Source organism: Schistocerca piceifrons, chromosome 4 (assembly GCF_021461385.2).
Source record: "Schistocerca piceifrons isolate TAMUIC-IGC-003096 chromosome 4, iqSchPice1.1, whole genome shotgun sequence".
Lineage (NCBI taxonomy): Eukaryota > Metazoa > Arthropoda > Insecta > Orthoptera > Acrididae > Schistocerca > Schistocerca piceifrons.
Genome location: NC_060141.1, coordinates 474384020 through 474406821, shown reverse-complemented (window position 1 = coordinate 474406821; position 22802 = coordinate 474384020). Strand labels below are relative to the sequence as shown.

At 37.5% G+C, this 22802-nt stretch overlaps 1 protein-coding gene across 1 annotated transcript in view; it reads left to right on the top strand.

Annotated features, from left to right (window-relative positions):
• The window catches only part of LOC124795374, a 94732-nt gene extending 77366 nt beyond the window's left edge, over positions 1-17366 (top strand). Inside the window, exon 4 of the mRNA XM_047259382.1 lies at positions 14885-17366. Within this exon, the coding sequence (XP_047115338.1) occupies positions 14885-14964 (80 nt within the window). The 3' untranslated portion in view covers positions 14965-17366. The remainder of the gene's footprint in view (positions 1-14884) is intronic.
• The last annotated feature ends 5436 nt before the right edge of the window (positions 17367-22802 follow it).

The following is a 22802-nucleotide window of genomic DNA, read 5'->3' as shown; positions in this document are numbered from 1 at the left end:
CTTACCTATATATATCAACGTTGTCCACAAACTACCTCATGTATCTTCCGAGGTTATCCATCCTATCAGATACATTGTGAGTGGTAGCGAGCCAAAGACACTTCCTTGCTGTACTTCCAAAGTTTCTCACACGTCTTACGATTTCGCCTGTAACGACCGTGTTGAAACCTGTCCGCTAGGATGTTCTGAATCCAACCGCAAATCTAATCCGATGCTCGGTATGCTCACACATTGCGCACTAAATGTCGGTGCGGAACGGTGTCGAATGCCTTCCAGAAGTCAAGAAAAACGACGTCCATCTGGTCACCTTATCTACGGACCCCGTAGTGTAGTATTAGTGCATAGAATATTCTCCTGGCTTCTACTGCCACGTTCCATCACTGCCTTTAGCAGTACGATTGGAACATCCCTTTTATGTTCATCATTTACTGTGAACGTCGTTTGCAGTAGTGTCGCTTCACTCAGACAGTGGGCTTCTGCACAGTCCATCCAGGAGACCGAAGCCTTCGAAAAAGTACTTTCATGTCAGTCTTTTCACCGTGCAACGTAGAAATTGAAAGTTCGAATGACAATTAAATCGGTAGTGTGTTTAACTATCGTTCTGTGTGCAGTTCAGAAAATTATAGCCACTTACGTGCAAGCGTATCATACAGAGTGTTTCGGGAGGAATGGTAAATATTTAAGAGGTAGTAGTATAGACGAATTGCGATAAAAATATCATATAAAATGTGTCCAATTTTTATTGGTTACAGGGACACAGAGGAGTTCAATGCATTTTCGTTTAGTGTGTTGGTACAACGGTTGCTATGAATTGCTATGGTCGTATTTATAGAATGTCAGCAGTAGAGTGTTGAGTGTTGATGTTCACGTTGTGAAGTTGTGCTTTAGTTTACATTGAAGTTTAGATGCTGCAGTATTTACACATACTGAGTATGTCGATATAGTATTTGTGTAAGGGTTGATTGTATAGAATACTTTATACCATATTCAAACCGCAGACTACGGGATTCAATACTGTTTACTTATGTGTTCAATACAGTGCATGGCACTGGTACAGTGCCCAGCAGTCATATTGCATCTGAACCTGTAAATGAATAGACTGAATGAAGTAGAAGACACTATTCAGTCGGTAGAACGTAGTCCTTCAACAAGCACACGTCGAATTTCTGCACCTATCGGTGTTGCACATATAAGAGTATGGCGGACATTACTTATGCACGGATTCCATCAGTATCATTTACAGCTCATGCAACACCTTCGAGCGGGAGATGAAGATATACGATTGTAATTTTGTCATTGGATACTTGAAAACTAGTAAAACAAAAGCTGGGATGAAGTGTATAAGGAAACCAATGTGAATATGAAATTTTTCAAACTATCCCCATTATTTAAAATGAACTTTGGGAAGGCATTTCCATAAGTATGCATGTCTGTGTCAACATCACACAAAAACAGATGGATAACAGCAGGTATTAAGAAGTCCTTCCAAACACTTTAATATCTCAGTTTCATGAAAAAGAGTCACAATGATCCAGAATTCTTAAATTTCTGTCATAGACACAAAAAGATCTATAGGAAGATGCTGATTGCCGCAAAAAAGTCATTTAATGACAAAGTGATGAATAATTCAAAGAATGAAAGTAAAGCAATCTGGGATGTTATAAAAAAGGAAATGGGGAGAGGCAAACGCAGCATAAAACACTGAAAAGGGAAGGGGATAAGGTAATAAATGATCCACAATAATTAGCAAACTATGTAAACAAGCATTTTTCAAGTATTGCAGAGAAGTTACAGCGCCAAAATTCCCCAAAACAAATATAACACCTGTAAATAATGTTGCACTAAATACAATGATGTTATTTCCAAACGCAGAGAATGAAGTCAATAAAACTGTTCAAAAACTAAGAAATAAAAAGTCAGTAGGCTTAGATGAAGTACCAATGTGTGCACTGAAACAATGCATAGAGATTATACAAGACCCCTTAACAAATATAATAAACGAATCCTTCACATCAGGGACATTTCCAGAGCAGTTAAAACAGGCAAGAGTTGCATCTTTTCTTAAGAAAGATAATGCAGAAGACATAGAAAATTACCAGCCCATTTACCTGCTGTCACCATTCTCAAAAATTGTAAAAGCAATTATGAAAGACAGATTAATGAATTACCTGAATAAATACAATATTTTAACGAATCACAGCTTGGTTTCCAAAGTTTCAAAAATATAGAGTCAGTTATAATAGAGTTCACCGAAGGTGAACTTGATGCTCTTGACAAAGGTGAGTGTGTCACAGGCATATTTTTAGATCTTTCTAATGACTTTGATGCAGTCGACCACAAGATTCTATTAAATAAATTAGAACCATTAGGAATAAGAGGGGTAGCTAATGACTGGTTTCGATTATACCTAGAGATAGGGTACAAAGAGTAGAGACAACATATACTTCAAATAGATCTAAACATTTAGTAAAACACTTATCAGAACCAAAATACATTAATACAGGGGTTGCACAAGGTAGCTTATTAGCATCAATACTATTACTGATATACACAAATGACTTTCCCAATAGTGTTACTCATGGTGAAAAAATTCTCTTCACTGATGACAGCAATATTACAGTCACTGATAAAACAAGAGAACTACTTGCAGAGAAAGCAAATGAAACTCTCAAGGAAGTTTACGACTGGTCAATAAGCAATAAAGTGACATTGAACATAAAGAAAATTGTTGCCATGAATTTCAGTTTGAAGAGGAAAAATGACAATGTTAAATTAAATGTAGATGGCACATCTATAGACTGTGTAACAAATGCAACATTTTTAGGAGTGAATATTGATTCTTAGTTGAAGTGGTGTGAACACACAATGTCATCAGCATGTTATACCCTTAGAATATCATCAGTGTGAAGTATGCAGTGTCTTTGGGGAACAAATGCACAGAATATAAACACAGTTTTCAAACTCCAGAAGAGAGCCATAAGAATAATAACAAAAAGTAGTAGTCGAGCTCATTGTAAAGATCTGTTCAAAACACTGTAAACATCAAAAATGACATTGATAATTGCTGCACAAACAGCTCTGTCCATCACCATGGATGAAGAGCTAGACTCAACTTAAATTTATCAAGAAAAAAATAAACAAAAAACTCAAAACAGCATTTCTATCAAAGAATAAAACTGTACAGCAAATTACCAACAGAAATTAAAGAAAATGCAAAAATACACTTATTTAAAAAGTCAGGTAAAAAGTACCTGTTATGCAATACATTTTATACACTGAAGGATAAAACAGGGTGGGGTTTGATAAAAAGAATTTTATACAAATAAGTAATAATAATGATTATAAAACATCGAACATTCCACATAATACCTTCACACTATGTTTTTTCCATCTTTTTCCTTTTCTAGAAAAACTTACCCTTAAGCTACGCATAGCACATTACTAGCATCTCTTCCTCTTTCTTAGCTGAATACCTCCCTCATTATAGATGGATGCTGACTCAGTTTTTCAGGATAGCAAATGGGAAGTTGCGGTACAGAAAAAGACCCAGAGATCACGAGTGTGTTTGTGTGTATGTTTGTGTGTGTGTTTGTGTGTGCAGTGACAGGTAGTGAGATATGAGTGAATAGTGCGGCATTACATTATTTAATAAGTTACTTGCAATAGAAGTATTGTATACCAGGAGTAAACTAATGATTGTCGCTAACTCAAAGTCTGTAAATGTATGTGTGTACGAATTAGCTTATTTTAAATTGGTCTGAACTTGAAAATACTTTGACGTGTCCCATATCCCTGTAAAGTGTAGATCTACAGACGAATAAAGCTACTACTACTTCTACTACTACTACTACAATCGCTAGATAGTGCCATTTTTACTCTTCATTGATGAAGCCACTTCCACTCTTGACGGTATCAATAACAGTTGTAATTCACATCAGTGGTCTGAAGAAAACCCACATGCCATTATGGAGAAACATTTTCAAGAACATTTCTCTGTAAATGTGTGGTGTGATTTGATAGACAATCAGTTGATTGGACCTGTTGTGTTGCCTTATCGCCTTACAGGACACCGTTATTTACACGTTTTTGAAAATGAGCTTCCACAGTTATTAGAAGGGATTTCTTTGCCTGCAAGAACGCATTTGTTTATTCAGCACAACGCGGGTCCTGCACGTTGCAGTCGTCATGTAAGGTATCATCTAAACCTAACATCCTAACATTCCCCGGAACATGTATTGGTAGGTATGGGCATATTTCTTGGCCGCCAAGGTCTCCGGACGTTCCTCCTTTGAATTTTTACCTGTGGGGATGATTGAAAGACAACGTCTACAAAGAAAAAGTAACCACAAGAGCCGATTTGATCGTTCGGATTACGAGTAGTGCAGCCCTCATATAAGAGCGCAAAAGACGATCTCAGAAGTGCTACACGTGGTGTTATCAAGAGAAGTCGAAAATGCATTGAAATTTGAGGTGGTAATTTTGAAAATGAACTGTCAACGTCCTCTTTTGCCTTTGCTTAAAGTTTGCTTGAGTTACACTGTAACAGCTGTATCTCTGTGCTTAATAAAAATTGGACATACGTTGTATGGTATTTTTATTGTAATTCGTCTATACCACCACTTCCTAAAATATTTACTGTTCCTACTGAAACACCCTCATTGCGCTTCATAAAACACGCGCACACAAACGCTACGCGCTTGTAAGTATGTCCAGCTGAAATGTTTGGCAGCTCTTCTCACATTCATGCATCGTTCACTGGACAATTCGCAGAGTAATGCGATTTATACATTTTATCTTTTTCTGTTATAATAATTGTTAAAAGTGTGAGTTCGAACGTTAACTGTTATGGTTGACATTTCATGATTGCAAAATAAACAGTGATTACTGAACATCTGAAGTAATGTGACTGTTGAGAAAACAGATCAGGGTAAAAAACTAGAACCTTCGTCGGATCTAGACAATTGAGGCTGCAAAGCCTTAGATAGGTCAGGAATGGGCTACACACCGGAAACGGCCACTCGGCTGCCAGAGTACACGTAGAATCGACCTGGGAGATTTTAGGGTGAGACAAAAACTCTGAACCGCTAGTAGAAAAGGCAGCATCACACAAAGCAATTATTTCAACAGACTAGATAGCAAATCCGCAGAGTGCTAAACATAAGAAATTAGTCGTTAACTGCCAGAGTATTAACAGCGAAGTGTCAGAAGACATTTTCTCTTTAGAAACCATCACCCCCAAATAATACTAGAAACAGAAAGTTGGTTGAAACCCAAAGCAGAAAGTAGGGAGATTTTCGACTGCTCATGGAATGTATATCGGAAAGACAGCTTAGACTCCCCATGAGGAGGAGTGTTTGTAGCGAGAAACAGAAACATTAGGTCCAAAAAGGTTTAAATTGCATCCAAATGGGCACTATACGTTAGAGCATCCATGGTCGGTGGATTTAGATTAAAAATTGGTTGTTTCTAGCGACTGCCAGATTCAGACACATCGGTAGTAGAGGACTCAAATATAGCTTAAACTTCCTTGAATATACGGTAATAATAGGTGGTGGCTCTAACCTGATCAGCATCGACTGGTAGAGCTACGGGCATCGATGATAAGGACAAAGAAGCTTGCGAAATACTACTGAATACATTGACAACTGTTTCGAGCAACTCGCACCTCCTAATTACAAACAGACCCGATGTTTTCTAGAGTTTCACCAATGTGAGAGGGATAAACGACAGTAATGCTGTTACAGTAATGACAATTACCAAAAGAAAATAAATGTTATCATGGAAACTAGGAAAGTATTTGTGTTTGGTCGAACTTGTAGTCACTGTCAACTTACTGAAAGGACGAACAGAGACTATATTTAATTTCTCCAGCAAATGCAGAAAAGCTGTGATTAAAGCTGAAAGTCATCATAAACTGCGGCCTAGCTAAACGTGTACCAAACAAATTATTAAAAGACGATAAACACCTGTATTGGCGTAATGGTGCCACTCGGAGAGTGTTTCAAAAAGAGTCTGCTATAGACTCACTGCAAAACAGACTCCAGGGAAATTGGCTGAGGATAACGCTACCAAGAACATGCGTGAAGCCTACAATAATTTTCACAGGTGGATCCTGGTGAAAGGTTTATCAAATAGGTCCTAGGAAGTTCAGACCATATTTAGTCAATGAACGGGAGCATGCATCTCTCTTGTGTCGGAAACAAGACAACAGGCTGAAAAGCAGAAATTTATGCATTGGGATATCACCATACTAATATTTGACCGCCTCACAGATTCAGATATTAGCACCCAGCTGATAGAAAACCAGTGTTACAGGTTCTCTGCTGTTCCTTATATATACAAACGATTTGGGAGACAATCTGAGCAGCCGTCTTAGGTTGTTTGAGACGATGATGTCGTTTACCGTCTAGTAAAGTCATTAGAAGATCAAAACAAATGGCAAAACGATTTAGAAAAGATATCTATATGATCCGAAAATTGGCAATTGACCCCAAATAATGAAAAGTGTGAGGTCATCCACATGAGTGCTAAAAGGAATCTGTTAAACTTCGGTTACACGATATATCAATCAAATGCAGTGGCTTTAAATTCAACTAAATCCCAAGAATTACAGTCACGAACAGTTTAAATTGGAAAGAACACACAGCAAATGTTGTGTGGAAGGCGAACCAAAGACTGCGTTTTATTGGCAGAACACTTAGAAGGTGCATCAGATGAACTAAAGAGAATGCCAACACTACGTTTGTCCGTCCTCTTTTGGAGTACTGCTGCACTGTGTGGGATCCACATGAGACAGAATTGACGGAGAACATCGAGAAAGTTGAAAGGACAGCTTGCTTTGTACAATCGCGAAATAGGGGAGAGAGTGGCACGAACATGATACAGGATTTGGGGTGGATATCCTCACAAAATTTCAATCACCAACTTTCTACTCCAAATGTGAAAATATTTTGTCGACTCCGTCCTACAGAGGGAGAAACGATCATCAAAACGAAATAAGGGAAATCAGAGCTCACACGGAAAGATATACGTGTTCGTTTTCTCCGCTCACTAATCGAGAGTGGAATAATACAGAATATTCGTGAAGGTGATTCGATGAACTCTCTGCCAGGCATTAAGGGTGATTTGCAGGGTATCCATGTGGATGTAGTATAGACCACATTTGCAGGGATATCAGACATGTCACGGTATTACAGAAAACAAACACAAAATATTATTTATATATAAAGGTGCACACATATTTAAACGTATGATTTGACAAAGCAAATAAGGCACCAGGCCTTAAAAAATTTCAAGTTTTATTTAACAATGTATAGGCTGCGGAATTAGTTCCTTTCCTAGATCGTATTCTTCAAGAGTATCTCACACGACTACAAATACAAGATAAAACTTTAAATGCACGGAACTACAGACAAGTCCCGCCGACATCCGTTTCTTGCAGAATCGTAGGGCATATTACGAGCTCAGACGTTATGACCATCTTGCAGGGAAACAAACTTCTCTAAATGCGTCTTGCTTCATTTACGGAGGAAGTGTTTCAGACACTAGATGTAGATGAACAAGTAGATCAACATCTACATCCATAGTCTGCAAACCACTGTGAAGTGGTCTGGCAGAGGGCACTTCCAATTGTCCCAGTTATTAGGGCTCCTTTCCATTCACGTATGGAAGAATGACAGTTTAAATGCCTTTTTGCGCGCTGTAATAAATCTGGTCTTGTCCTCAAGACCCCTAGGGGATTGTAGTAAATTCCTAGAGTCCTCACTTAACGCCTGCTCTTGGAATATTCTAAGTAGGTTTTCCCGCGATAGTTCAAGTATGCTTGCAGTATATGCCAGATAAGTTTCATCAGCATCTCTGTGACACTCTGCCACGGATCAAACAAATCCGTGACCATTCTTGCTGCCCTTTTCTATGTACGTTCAATTAGCCTTGTTAGTACTATTTGGTACGCGTCCCACACACTTGAGCAATATTCTAGGATGGGACCAAGAGTGATTTATAATCAATTTCCTTTGTAGACTAAATGGATTTACGTAGTATTACACCAATAGACGGAAGTCTTTCACACGCTTTACCTATGACTAATCCAATGTGATCATTACCTTTCATATCTCTACGAAGTGTTACACTCAAGTATTTGTGCGAGTTAACTGATTCCAGTTATGACTCGTTGACACTATGGTTATACTATATTACTTTTTTTCATTTTCTGACTTTTTCAATATTTAAACCAAGTCGACAACAGTTCTTATCAAAATTTTATCAAGATCATAACATATGCTGAAGAGCCAAAGAAACTGGCACACTTGTCTAATACCGTGTAGGGCACCCGCGAGCACGCGGAAGCGCCGCAGCACTACGTGGCATGGACTCGACTAATGTCTGAAGTAGTGCTGGAGCGAATTGACACCACTAATCCTGCAGGTCTGTCCATAAATCCGTAAGAGTACTAGCACGTTGCAATGTATCCCAGGTACGCTCAATAAAGCACATGTTTGGGGAGTTTGGTGGACAGCGGAAGTGTTTAAACTCAGAAGAGTGTTCCTGGAGCCACTCTGTAGCAATTCTGGATGTGTGGGACGTCATATTGCCCTGTTTGAATTGCCCAAGTCCGTCGGAATGCGCAGTGGACATGAATTGATGCAGATGATCAGACGGGATGCTTACATCATGTCGGAGTAGTATCTAGACGTATCAGGGGTCCCTTATCACTCCAACTGCACACACCCCACACCATTACAGAGTCTCTACCAGCTTGAACAGCCCCCGCTTGACATTCAGGGTCCATGGATTCATGAGGTCGTCTCCACAATCGCACACGACCATCCTCTCGATACAATTTGAAACGAGACTCATCCGACCAGGCAACATGTTTCCAGTCATCAACAACACAATGGCCGTAAAGCTTTGTGTCCTGTAGTCATCAAGGGTACAAGAGCGGGCCTTCGGCAACCAGATTTAGGTTTTCTGTGATTTCCTTAAATCGCTCCAGGCAAATGTCGGGATGGTTCCTTTGGAAAGGTACGGCCTATTTCCTTCCTCATCCCTGACACGAACCGAGTTTGTGCTCCGTCTCTGATGACCTAGAAGTTGACGGGACTTTAATCCCAACCATCCTTTCTTCCTTCCTTTTGAATGAGAATCGTTGGAAGAAAGAGAATCTAGTTCTCACGAAACGCTCGTGGGTAAATTTAGACAACCCATATTCGAAGAATGTGTGACCATTAAGCAGCCACCATCGCATATCAGACTTAGGTACAATGAGATTAAGATTGTTGAGAATGTAGTGCTTACAGTTCTCCCCTGACTATGTCTTCTGATACAAAAATTAATTTTTTCAATCATGACAGTTAGTCTTATTATAGTCATTCTGGGTGTATTGCCACGTCATTTTATAAAATAATAAAATATTAAAATAAACCTGCATTACAGCTCTGTTGTAGGGGCCACGCACACAGCCGAAATATCGGCTTATTTCAGAAATTTTGTACTTTAAGTAATTTATAGGACGACGCGGCAGTGCAACCAGTAGGATTCTAATGAGACTGACATCGTCCGCGGAACCCCACGCATTTATAGAACTTTTACTGTTCGTCTCATCCACCAATTTTAACAAAATGTCTGTTTCTATTCCCCACAAAAGATTTCTGCTCTGATTTTGCAGCACTAGAGCCGATTTTCTTAGAGGCATCACGTTTTTTCTTATCTAAAGGAAAAAAATACAGTACACATTCTACTGAGGACGCGAATATCAAATGCGATATAGCAAGCCACTTAATTTCCCCAATGTTCGACCCTTGACAACTGGCGCTGCTGGCTACATTATTTGCCTCCATTAAAAATATACCAGACTGCAATAAATGTAATAAACTCAACTGCATCTAGATAGAGGTGAGAGTGGGAGGGAGGGGGAAGGTAGGGTAGTCAAGCATGTGATAAGAAGAGTAGGGGCGCAATTAAAAATCTTACTTCAAAAATCTTCCCAAAAAATATATTTCGTTTAATTCTCCTACGTATTAGATACAAATTTTGACTCTGTTTCTAATTCTAAAACTAACCTAGAAATACTTAGGGCAGCCAAAAGACGCGCCACATGCTCTCTGTACATACGATATCATCTCTGGTTCACAAAAATAAGTTATTTGTTGCGATACAATTTCATCTCAGTTTCACAATACACAGCAGCTAGTGTGTACTGGGCCTAACTAAAAAATAGCTAACAATGGCTGCTTCAGCTAGAATTGATCACATTCATACCCTTATATCTATGAATTAACTATCACAAAAGAATGACAACCCATACTGTCTAAACAGCGAAGGGCTAGAGTTTAAAATGTTTGTCACTAAATGCTTTTATCTGTACTCTGCACATGTTTTGTTCAGCTAATTTTTATGGCCCTTGATTGTTACATGGAAATACTATCCCAAAACATTGCAAAGGCATTCTCATGAATTTCTCGAAATTTCTGAATAGTAGTCAAATTTCGGAACAATAGTCTGGGTTAATTAATTGGTTCTGCCGCATTTCTCTTATATTTTTTAAAGATTAAGCAGCATACTTCCAGATTTATTTACAGAGGACGACGGTAATAACGTATCAGGCTACTATTAGAAATACCATTTACTAGGTACGCATCCATTCTTCCACCTCAGCTTGCTAAATATCTTGTTTTTCAATGTCTATTCAATTCATATTTGTTCTCTAAAGCTATGCATTCTACCTATAACTAATTAGGCAGACCGTGTATGGCATATAAAAACTAACGACTGAAACATTTTCAGTCACGAACTGAATTAACACCAGCCTAGAGGAGAAGACAGACAACCGTAACGTAATATTATAACCAAGTGGCGACTGTAATATAAAGCAGCAAACACCAAAATAAGAGGAAATGAGATAAAAAAATTAAGAATGCGAACTGTTGCGCGATTGATTTTGTACATATCACATACAATACGAAATCTATATTTGTAAATAAAGCTGCTTATATCTTTGAAAACTGCTTAATTTTCATGGACATGAACAATTAAGAATATCTGGAATATTTTTAAAGGTACAGTAGTTGTATAGTAAAGCAGTCACACATTTCCAGTTAATATTGTTAGACAAAGACCTTAAGGCATGTACATTGCAGTCGGTTGTCTGCACATAATTTTCTGTTATCAGTACAACTTTAAGAGCCAACTAAGTGACATATTGTTGACTGTTATTTAAATTCAGAAAATTCTCATTTTCAAGTTTCAACACTTCCCTTAAAATGGTCTCAGCTTATGCCACTAAATCCACTGGCGTCTCAGTTGGATTTTTCAAATTAGGTTTTCAATCACACAGTCTAAATCAGACTTACCATATCGATCAAATGTTAATAGAGATTCGTGCGTCTGTGATAAGACATATGCACAAAGCATACAACTACTAACACCGTCGCAAAGAGCTATTTATATGTGTCATTGATACAGCACAACTATCATTACTTCTCGCAGTTGTACAGCTTTCCCTTCTAGGTGATGTTTGGATACAGGAAAGAAAACACATGAGAAACGAAATGTATTAAGAGGAACTAATTTGTACTTCCAGTTTAGTAGAATATTCATTACTCAGTAATAAATATGTATCTCAGGGGAATTTAAGAAAATTATTAGTTATATTATGCTTTGTAAAATCACAAAATTATATTGGATTTTTTTTATTTTTCTTGTTTTGCGATAGTTACCTTTTAAAATACATTTAGTAATGAGTTAAAACAAATAATTATTACGGTAGTAAGAAGGTTAACTGAAAACGAGTGGTGTGAATCACGATTGTGTTATGGTGCTGTGGGCACACTTAGAATTTGTGCCGGTGCGCTATCCTTCAGGTAAAGTCTGGCACCAGCGGTCTAGCGCTGCGGCCGTAGCTACATCAAAAGGACTGGAGCAGAAGCGCCTGGAATCCTTCCCCTCGCGTCGCCTTGACGCTTCGAGACATTACGACGCCGAGGCAATATAAAGCCCACCCTGCTGTCGTAGTCATTTAGTGTGGATAGTTTCGTTCAGTGCATGCTGCAGACGTATTTAGTGTTCGACTTTAGTGTCTAGTACACTATTTTATATGACTATGTTTCATTCGTTTACTTTAGTCTTTAGTCAAATATACATGGCCAGAATATGAAGCATCTACCGAAAAAGGTTTTTGCAAAACCTGCAAAGAGGCAGATGCTAAAAAGCTGTTACAATTTTCTTCAAAAAAAGAAGATGCATTTACTTTCATACTGTTTTCTAACTGGAAAAAGGCTATGGAAAAATATGTTTACGCATAAAGAAGGTGTTCTGAAACTAAATTCTATCACTAACCGAAGTGTGGCCTCCAAATTAAGTGAACAGTTACATGGTGATATGAAGAAAGACCGTTTAGCTCTTGAGACAATTTTTATTACCGTGCAAATTCTATGCCGACAAGGTCTAGCAATTAGAGGGCACGAAGAAGTAAACTCAAATTGTTTTCAGTTGTTGGAACTCCGAAAGAATGACGTACCTGAGTTTAAAGAATGGTTAGGGCGTTCGGGGTGTAAGTGGACGTCCCACGATATTCAAAACGAGATCATTGATCTACTAGGAAAGTCTGTGTTGAGGAAGGTATTGGCTTAAATCAAGAAGACTGAACATTTTTCTATTATGGTTGACGAAACAAGTGATTCATCGATTCACGAACAAGTGTCATTTTGTATTCGTGCTGTCGATGGTTCCTTACTCCTCAACGAAGACTTTATTGGCTTATACCAGACACCCAACACTGAATCACAAACTCCGTTTAGTATTTAAAAAGAAGTTTTTGTTCATTTTCATTTGTCAATGGATAACTTTAGAGGACAGTGTTATGATGGTGCCTCGAATATGAAAGGTAAGTTCAAAGTACTAAAAATGTTATTTTTGGACATACATCCAAAAGGACGTTATGTGCACTGCACTGCTCACAGTTTAGACTTGGCAGTTGTAGACAGTCTCCGCCGTCTTAAGTCTATGAGCGACATGATGGCTTTAGCTAAGGACTTAACAAACACCGTAAGGGAATCCAACAAAAGGATGGGACTTTTCAGAACAATACGCTGCGAGAGCGCCAACGACCAAGCTGGTTTACGACCCCTTGGCCCAACTCGATGGACTATGCGAGTTTCTAGTATCTTGAGAATATTGAAAAACTTTGAAGAACTTCTAGAGTTTTTTGAAACATTTTCTGCAGTGGACAAAACAGAGTCAGGTTACAAATGTGCAGGCTACCTTGAGTCAAGTTTACGTCTTTATTGCCATGCAGTGAACCCAGTAGAAGATGTCAATGGAAAAATTCAGTGCCCTCATCTGAGTGTTGCTGATCTGGAAAAAATATATGAGGGCTTGATTTGTATACTGAATGGAAGGTGTGATAGTTTTTAAGACTTTTGGAAATTGTGTTTAAAAGAAAAACCTTCACAAGTTGATTATCCTTCGCTTCCTAAGTATACCAATGAAGTATGAAAACAATGAAGCCAGCTCACCACATACTTTCAGAGCCCCAAAAGAAAACTACAAAGCTATTTAAATTGAAGTTTGTGAAACGGTGCAATCTTGCATTACTGAGCGGTTTGCTTCAACTGGACTCACACAGGTCATTGCAGTTGAAGAAGAGTGATGCTTTTAGTAAACAGAGGTGAAACAAATTTGGAAAAATCAGCTGAGTTTTTCAAAAATGACCTAGACATTGAGAGACTGCGCTTACACTTGAATATGTTAGCCGATATCACTAATAAACAACAACTGGTCTTAAAAAAACATGCGTGACGTAAGAAAGCACATTAGACAAGAGCCTGCAGTTGGAGAAATGTTATGTGTTGTAATGAAGTGTATTAATCTTCTCCAAGTAGTTCCAATCACGACAGCAACAGCAGAACGGTCATTTAGCGCCCTTAGTCATATCTTCGATCAACAATGAGACAGAAGCGATTGAACAATTTGGCTGTTCTTCATGCTCACGGAGATATTTTGGAAGAATTGGATATCCGGCCAGTCTTCAGCGACTTCATATTCAGTAATCCAGTCACACGGTCGACATTTGCACCTTTCTAAAGACACTCTAGCCCTTATAATGGCATTTAGAGCAATATTAAAAATCTTTATAAAATAGAGACTTAAATACATACATAATGTTAAATTTTCAGTTTCGAAATATTAGAACTAGTTTAGTACTGTATTACTATATTACTGTAGTACTGTATTAGTTATTTTCAAATACTTACCTGCTAGTTACATAATTTTTGACTGAAAGCATTAGGTATACTGTATTAACTTTATTAACTCTATTAAAGCATTAACTTTGAGATATTGTTTTTATTTAATGAACCCTGAGCCTTATTCAAAGTAAGCTATTTCACTTATTAATCAAAGTGCTATTACTGTGCGACAGCAATATTTATGTTTTATTCTTTTAATGATAGTTTAGGATTTATTTAAACATAATTTCAGTCTTTTCAGAGCTATATAGTCACTGCTGTGTAATAGTCTATAAGCATGATTATTATTGTAAATTAAATTACCTTTTCAAGGAAATACCATGGGTGTTTATGTTTTGATTCTTTTATCAAAGTAAAAAAATGTGTCAGGCTTGTCGAATATCCCAGAGTGTCGAGTTATCGAGAGTCCAGTTTTCAGGGTTCTAATGTTGATCGTATGACCCTAAAATGCTTAAAAAACTTTAAAACCCACTATATTTCAGTTAAAATTTAGAAAATTTTCCGTGGCAAGACCCCCAGTATGCCCCCCCCCCAATTATTTTTTACAAGTCGACGCCCCTGCAGGGGAACCATCAGTCAATGACCAATGTATTTACCTTAATTTCAATTCGTTATGACATGGATTTCCTGTTACACAGGCTCTGGTCTGAGAGGCGGGTCGCTGCAGTTGGTAGCACTGGCGGGCGTTGCTGCATTCGCCCTAGCTGCTGCCTTCTAAACGGTAGCTCCGACGCCGCCCAGAGCCGCTAACATCTTCGTCGCATCCTCAGTACTGCACGGGACAGCGTCCCCGCTCCTGCCTCCTATGTGACTGAAGTACACACTGAAGCAACATCAATCTTCATACACCGTATCAATGATTACACGTAAAAAATTACAAGGTGTCTAATGCTAGAGAGCGTCTTCACGATTACCACCGGTTCAATATTATTTATTGTCTCAAAATATTCAATATTTATAAGATACAGTATTTTAGAATAATCGTTTGTAAAGTTTATGGCATGAAGCTTTCAAGAAATCATACGTTTGTGGCTAAACAATATTGTGATAATGTTGTGAACTCATGACTCGCTTGGTTACTTTTATTGTATTAACGTTAAAATCTTATAAAAAAGGTAAAATTTCTCTGGGTCCTCTATCGGTTTTGTTATGTTTAATTGCCTTGAACTGAATCTCCGAGTTCTTTTCAGTCTGATTTCACATATTTACTCATATTCCAGAAATGGTTCATGCGGTGTATGAAGGCTTAAGGTTTGGAAACAGCTGTCCTAAACATATTTATTCATTGTCTTAGTAGTAGTTTTGATTAATAAATTTATTTATAAAATTTAAATCAGCTCAAGGCGTCTACGTGAAACGCCACTAATTTATTCATTGCAACCCTATTAGACGTCATTACATAGATTCTCAATGCTAATTTTAGTGTTAATAGCATTGCCTACTGTATTACAACTTCCGTTCTAGGTTTTAATCGCCTCTCTTATGGATAATTCTGGGTTAAATATGTTGTACTTGGGAAAGGGGGGCACATTCGAAACATCGATTCCACTACACCTATTTTTAAAAAAATTCAATGTGCACTGTCCATTGCCAAAGAAAATATGATCTCTGTTTCGGAATTAAATTCGCATGCATTGTGCGTGGATTATTTCTCTGTTTGTCTGTTCTCAGATTTACCTTATTTCAAACTTTAGAACACTAGGCGAATATCTTCTGACATGCAAAACAGATACGAAGTGATCATCATTCAGGATCTATAAGAATTGCGTTTCGTGACATACATATGTCTTAAACCTAGTTTCTTTTAAATGTTATAGACGCAATGTGCCATACTGCACACAATAAGACCCAAAGAGCATTACCTCTTTTATATTCATAAAAGAAAATAATGTGTCTTTGCTAATTCAGTTTTTGTTGTTAGTGGATGCCAGTTCAGTTAGATTAGCCGATCTATCTTAAATATTTATGTTAATTTACATAAAATGTTAACAACTCGAAGAATAGATAGAAATGAGTAGTTCTGTAATTTTTTGTTCTCCCTGTCTGCAAAAAGATACATACAGAGAAATATTTAGCAGTGATTCGGAGTTTCTTACATTATTCATTGGACGCCAATGAAATGAAAGTAAGCGTAGATACATCGTCTGAAATAGCAGGCTACTCAGGCAGAAGTGTAAGCTGTTCAATCTTCCAACACTAACATTTTTTCCTGCTATAAGCCACAGCATGCATACGTGGTTGGCACTTCGCAATGGAGACATCAAATTGGTGGAAACTGAAAACCATGGAAAAGTATTAAAGCGATCATGGTCATTTGACAAGGGGAAGCATAGCTCAATAGATCTGAATAACTAAGAAACAAGAACATGTAAGTACTACAGCCATTTAGGAGTCGCTTACTTAAGACTGTCTGGGAATGATAATGGAACGAAACATTGCAGTATGCCCTTGTTTAAAGGTGAAATTCAGGAATCAAGTGTTCTTTCAACAATGCTGACAGATCTCCATACTTTGCCCTTTGTTGGCTGAAAATGGGTCACCTTTATATAACAATGCAAAGATTTGTCTAATGAACATAATGAGAGTAAGTGCATTAATGAACATAAAATATTCTATTTTTGAAAATAAAAACTGTGACAAAAGAGTTCACAAAATGCTCACAGTTCCTACATTGCACTTCAGCGCAACATTCGAAACACTACAGCCAAATTTTTTCATGCTAAAATCGTCGAACGCAGAAACGAAATGATCTTTTGTGTACTACGTTTCATCTTCTTGTCATAACATTTCACGTCTACATGGAAAACAGCAATCTTCCCACAACATCATGACCATAGAAATTCCTGTAACAAATGAAATTGTAAAAAAAGTCTGAAGTACTGTACTTACCTATCTGAAGAGGATAAATGAGACATAATATCCTTTTTGCACCTCTGAAATATTTTGCTGTAACAGAAACTTTCCAAAAATTGCGAACTAGTTTTTTTAGTTGCATTTGTATTTCGAAACAAAAGAGTTTAAAGAAATGCCAGTTCGCTGCTGCTGTGTAAGTAACATTTACGAGCACATAATTAACATTTTTGCATGGGTGCTAAATTATTCTCACAATCCCTTATAACTACAATAATGAATTGCATGTACGTTCAGTCCCAATGTGATATGAAATTTATTGTTGTGTTCTCCCGAAGATTGTTACTCATTTCTGTCAACACGTCAAAGACATCAAATACAGAACACTTCCTTGATGTTATGCAACATTTTTTATTCATTCACTAATCTATTCTCGACTTTTAGGCAATCATCAGATAACACCTAATTGTCAGCAGAAAAAGTAACATGAATTACACAGAGATAGTAGGTGATACAGACGTTTCGACTTTAAATACTGTAAAATTGATTTTCAGCATATATGTCGTTCAAAAGAAGGTCTTACAATATAAAAATTAATTTAGTGTTGTACTTATCTAGTTCCATACGTATTTTCATAATTGAAACTTAATTTAGCAGATGGTTAGAAGGAGATACGACTCTTCATTTAAATCTAAGCTTACACTCTTCGTCAACTGCTTATTGATTTACAATATTTCTAGCGACGATACAACCTACTTTTCTTAACGGTTTGAAGAATGCCAAATTATAGATCAGGTGGGTAGCTTGCCGCTGGATGATACTTGGCAGGTGTTTACTGCGTCTCTAGTTTCCCCCATGTCCAGACAACTCAATTGCTCTAGACAACTCAATCACCGCAATTTTGTTTGACTGACCCACAAATAACATTCCACAGTGCTTGCAGATGACCTGGTTGACCTCATACTTTACGACAGCATCTTTATGGGTGAGTAACATTCTACATATTTCATCGCTATTATAAAATGCTAATGTGTATTTGCAAACATAATGATTACAACTATACACATTTTCTGTAAATTTTGTATAATTGTTATCAATCAGGACAGAGCGACTTCGGTGAGGTATTGTCTTTGGTCTTCTACAGTTCTATTTGAAAGGGTGATCGGTTAATGGATCAGATATGCCACACTACAACAGTGCAAGTCTATAACTTAGCCGAAGACTGATTAGACAATAAATAAAAATGTTGCAGAACATCAAGAGAATGTTCATCATTTGTTGTTATTTACATGTTTGGTAATCACCAAAGAAGAATCCAGTAAATATCGAAGATTATTCTGAGCATTATTCTTGCTGATAAGATAATTATTCATGCATCCTGAACGTCTTTAACAAGATTTAAAAATACATATTATCTCTTTACCGTATTTTTGCAGTACTTTTAACAGTTGGCTGTGAAGGAGAATATACTGGAGGACATAAATCGAGTTTCCTTATTTAGGAGGCCAGAGCTATTTGCTGGTGGCCTAGAGTAGTGTGACATTGGCAAACTATAAATGATGAAACTATGTAACAGGTGTTTACAAGGAAAATAACATAAATATAAAGAAAGGCAAACTCTTTGTTCCTATTGAAAATTTTATAATAGTTACGAAACACTTCATATCATTGAGAAATATTTTATTGTGACTACAATAAATCTTGTAGCGATATAGCTTTGAAACACTATATTTTTTATATTAAACGAGTTTTTGCACACTTAATGTCGTCGTATCATATGACGGCTTATCAATGTCTCTTACCACATTTCAGAATTGAGCTGTTATCAAATTGTAGTTATCGTGAAGTAGATAAATCTTCAGATAACTTTTTACTTCTCTAAATTCCCTAAGGTCTGAGATCGCCATTTTCATGACAGCTTTTCGTGGACGCAAAATCAAACAGCATAGTCAACAAAGGGAGAGTTAAGTTTTTGAAAACAGCCACAAGTCGCACTTTGTATTTTTTGCTAACCGGTTTCACTCTTCAAACGAACAGCAGCAGCATCAGAATATGCACTGCAAAAGTACAAATTGAGATCAAATGAAAAATTTACATTGACGTATTCTGTTTCCAGCTGACAGAATTCAAGACTGCCTTTAAAGTTGACTGACGGCTATAAAGATCAATCTGGCTGTACTATGTTGAAAGTACGTTTAAAGTGCAGTAGTAAATGATGACACTGACAGCATCAAAGACGAAATTGATTGTACAACAGTGCCTGTCATGTCCATGGTACAGTCTGTCCAAAGACAATTTACAACTATAGAAATTCTTTAATGCTGTCAGCCAACTTTAAACGTAAGTCACCCTACTGTAAGTAAAATGTGTATTTCAAGTTATGTCAATGTAATTTTTTCGTATTATCTCAATTTGTATCTTTTACAGTGTATATTCTGATGATGCTCTCGTTCATTTGAAGAGCGAAACCAGTCAAAGAAAAATAGAAAGTACGACTTGTGGCTGCTTTCAAACACTTAGTTTTAACCGTAGCTCCCCCTGCTCTTGGTAAAAGGAAGAGTTCTTCACAAAGTAAAACCTAGCATGATCTTTGCGGTGACAACGTGTAACACAATCCTTACTTTAACTAGTGGCAAGTGCTATTTGAGATAGCATGTTCAAAAATAGGTAGTTCGTTAAATAGCATTATAAGGGTAAGCTGGAAGACTGTATATGCGTTTCTCGACGAGGTGGAGAGTGAGTCACTGTGTGTACTAAATTATGGTATGTAAATTGGAAGCAATCTGCAATGTATAACGAGCTAATTAGAATACAAAGTTGCGTTTGCCTTAACTGGCCTCTGCTGCCGTTGGACTATTTTTGCGAGCGTTTAGCAACACGCACTTTTCGTGAAATGCTTCTTTATTATTACATATCAAAGCTACATAATGTAAATGTTATATTTACCGTTCGTACTTTTACCTAAAATCTTTCTAGAGGCTATGTCTGAAAGCAAATGTACTTTGTAAATGGGCATCTCAAAGAGTTTGTAATAAATAAATACCATCTGTCACGAAATGCGCTTTATTCTTGAATAATAACTTGTTTTGTCCGTCCCGTCCATTTTCTGCTCTCCACGATATAAGAATGAAACAGCTGCCCTGAGGCACGACGAGAATAGCACGACGAGAATTAGTAACATTTCAGGTAAGATCCTGATGATAAAACATCGTCATACTGCCGAAATGATGCACCCTTCCACAGAGTCGAATCAGTTGCTTGTCCTACAATTCTTAGGTTACACCAAGTGGCGACAAATACGAAAAGAAAATCTATTCACCGTAGATTATATATTAATCAAATGTATCAGTTGTGAAATATTGCCCAGTGTACGACTCACAATTATTTTCTCTAGTCCACTATTCGAAGATTGTTTCATCGACTGCAGTTTCGGCTATATTCCTTATCTGTAAGCAACAGATATTTTAACGTGTATCTCACAATTATTTTCTCTAGTCCACTATTCTAAGATTGTGTCGTCGACTGCAGTTTCGGTTATATTCCTTATCTGTATGCAACAGATATTTTTAACGTGTATCCTTCTGCTGAATTCGTGAAAAAATTACATCCTGCTGGTGTTGGGATAGCCAGTGAGTGGATTACAGATTACAGCTGTGAACTACGACACACACACATACACACACACACACACACACACACACACACACACACACACACACACACACATACACATACACACACACAAACCTCAAAGGCACATATATCTGTAAATGGAGTGTTGTGTTGGATGCTCGACTTAGGTTTTACTTTTCCATTTCCGAGATTATATTCACGAGAATATCGCCACGGAAAACTACGTTATCACTTAATATTTTCCTTTTTATTATTACTCACAACGAAAACCCGCCACTGGTCGCGCTCTGATACAGTCTAAACTTGGCAGGGTGAATAAAGGGTGAAAATAAAGGGATACCTATTTTGGCTTAGGTGCCAACACTCAATAGTCTCCGAGAAAATTACGGTAAATTTTGCGACACCACTTCATAAAATTCAGTATTGCGTTTTTCCCCTCTTTCCTCGTCACGGATGTATTGGCGTCAATATTGTCTTGAGGAATCATGAAATACGATGGGATTATTGACAAAAGAAGTAAGCACGTCAAATATTATTAGAAATAGCTATTATCACATTCAAGACCCAATAACACTTTCCAGCAGCTCCTACAAACAGTTTCCAACAGGTGCCAACACTCAATAGTCTCCGAGAAAATTACGGTAAATTTTGCGACACCACTTCATGAAATTCAGTATTGCGTTTTTCCCCTCTTTCCTCGTCACGGATGTATTGGCGTCAATATTGTCTTGAGGAATCATGAAATACGATGGGATTATTGACAAAAGAAGTAAGCACGTCAAATATTATTAAAAATAGCTATTATCACATTCAAGACCCAATAACACTTTCCAGCAGCTCCTACAAACAGTTGCCTTTGTCTCTAAGAAGACAGTGGCAATCTAAGTCCTCGAGTCCAACAAGACGTCATCCAATTAATAGAAAGGCTACAGAATGTATACGCAACAGTCACAGAAGCTGTAAAGCTCACAAAAGCAACCTGTCATCAGATTTTGGACCAAGTTTTGCGACCTTCCATAAAAATGACGTTTCTCTACGTTACTGACTCATTAGGTTGAACATAATGGTCCTTCCTGATACAGTGGGCTGTTTGTTGATGAAATCGGAATAGTGATGTGTTCATTAAAAGTAATTCCACGCCAGTGTGCCTTTATGTTAACCCTGCAACGTATACTTTTGTTGACAGGTGAAGAAGACATCTTCTGAATACAGAAGTGTCGTATTCTCATCGTATAGCAAAAAGCGATACAATTACAATACACGTCTTGATCCGCAATCAGTATCGAGCTACCGAGAAAATGCTTCGATATGCGTAGTTTGGAGGGAAACCATTGCCAGATCGCGGGGTGTTTAGAACGTTAACGTGGATATTTTCCTAATTCTATTCGCACGTTGCTAGTGATACAGTGAATTCTTATGCTTTGGAAGTTTTTGTGATAGATATCACCGTAGGGAAAGCATTGGCTCCCGTGAAGATTTAAAGTTAAAATCAAAGAAAAAATGGGATACTACAATTTACGTTTTTATTTTTCAATTACTGTTCATTACATAAGATTTAAGATGATAAAAACTGTTCTAATAAGACCTGAATGCTCATTTCTTTTGTAAATAATTCCATTGTGTTTCACGATGTCACAAAAAGTATTGATTTCACGTACAAAAGGAAAAAGAAACATAATATTGCATTTGAACACGGGGCTCAAAAATTCGAAACAATGCTCTTAGCCAATACGCTGCCAACACATTTGATTACACACTACGCAAGCGGACTGATGTAGTGGTGCCCAAACTTTGAGCGTCATTGATGTTGGCGTCTATGTGAAGATTCACCCAATGAAGTTTTGACTGCATCAGAGAACGACCTACGGCTAGATCGGCACATATGTGCCTTCCTCTGTTGGTAGCTACTTTTGTTTTTGAAAACGTATACCCAGTCTACTTTAAATTCCCCCTTACACACTAACAGAATTACCAAGGATCTCCATGTTCTGGAATAGCACCTCACCGTCAGATGTAAATTGGGGATCCAGCCTGAAATCCAGGTGCAGGTACTTGTACAATTCTGTTCGTGGG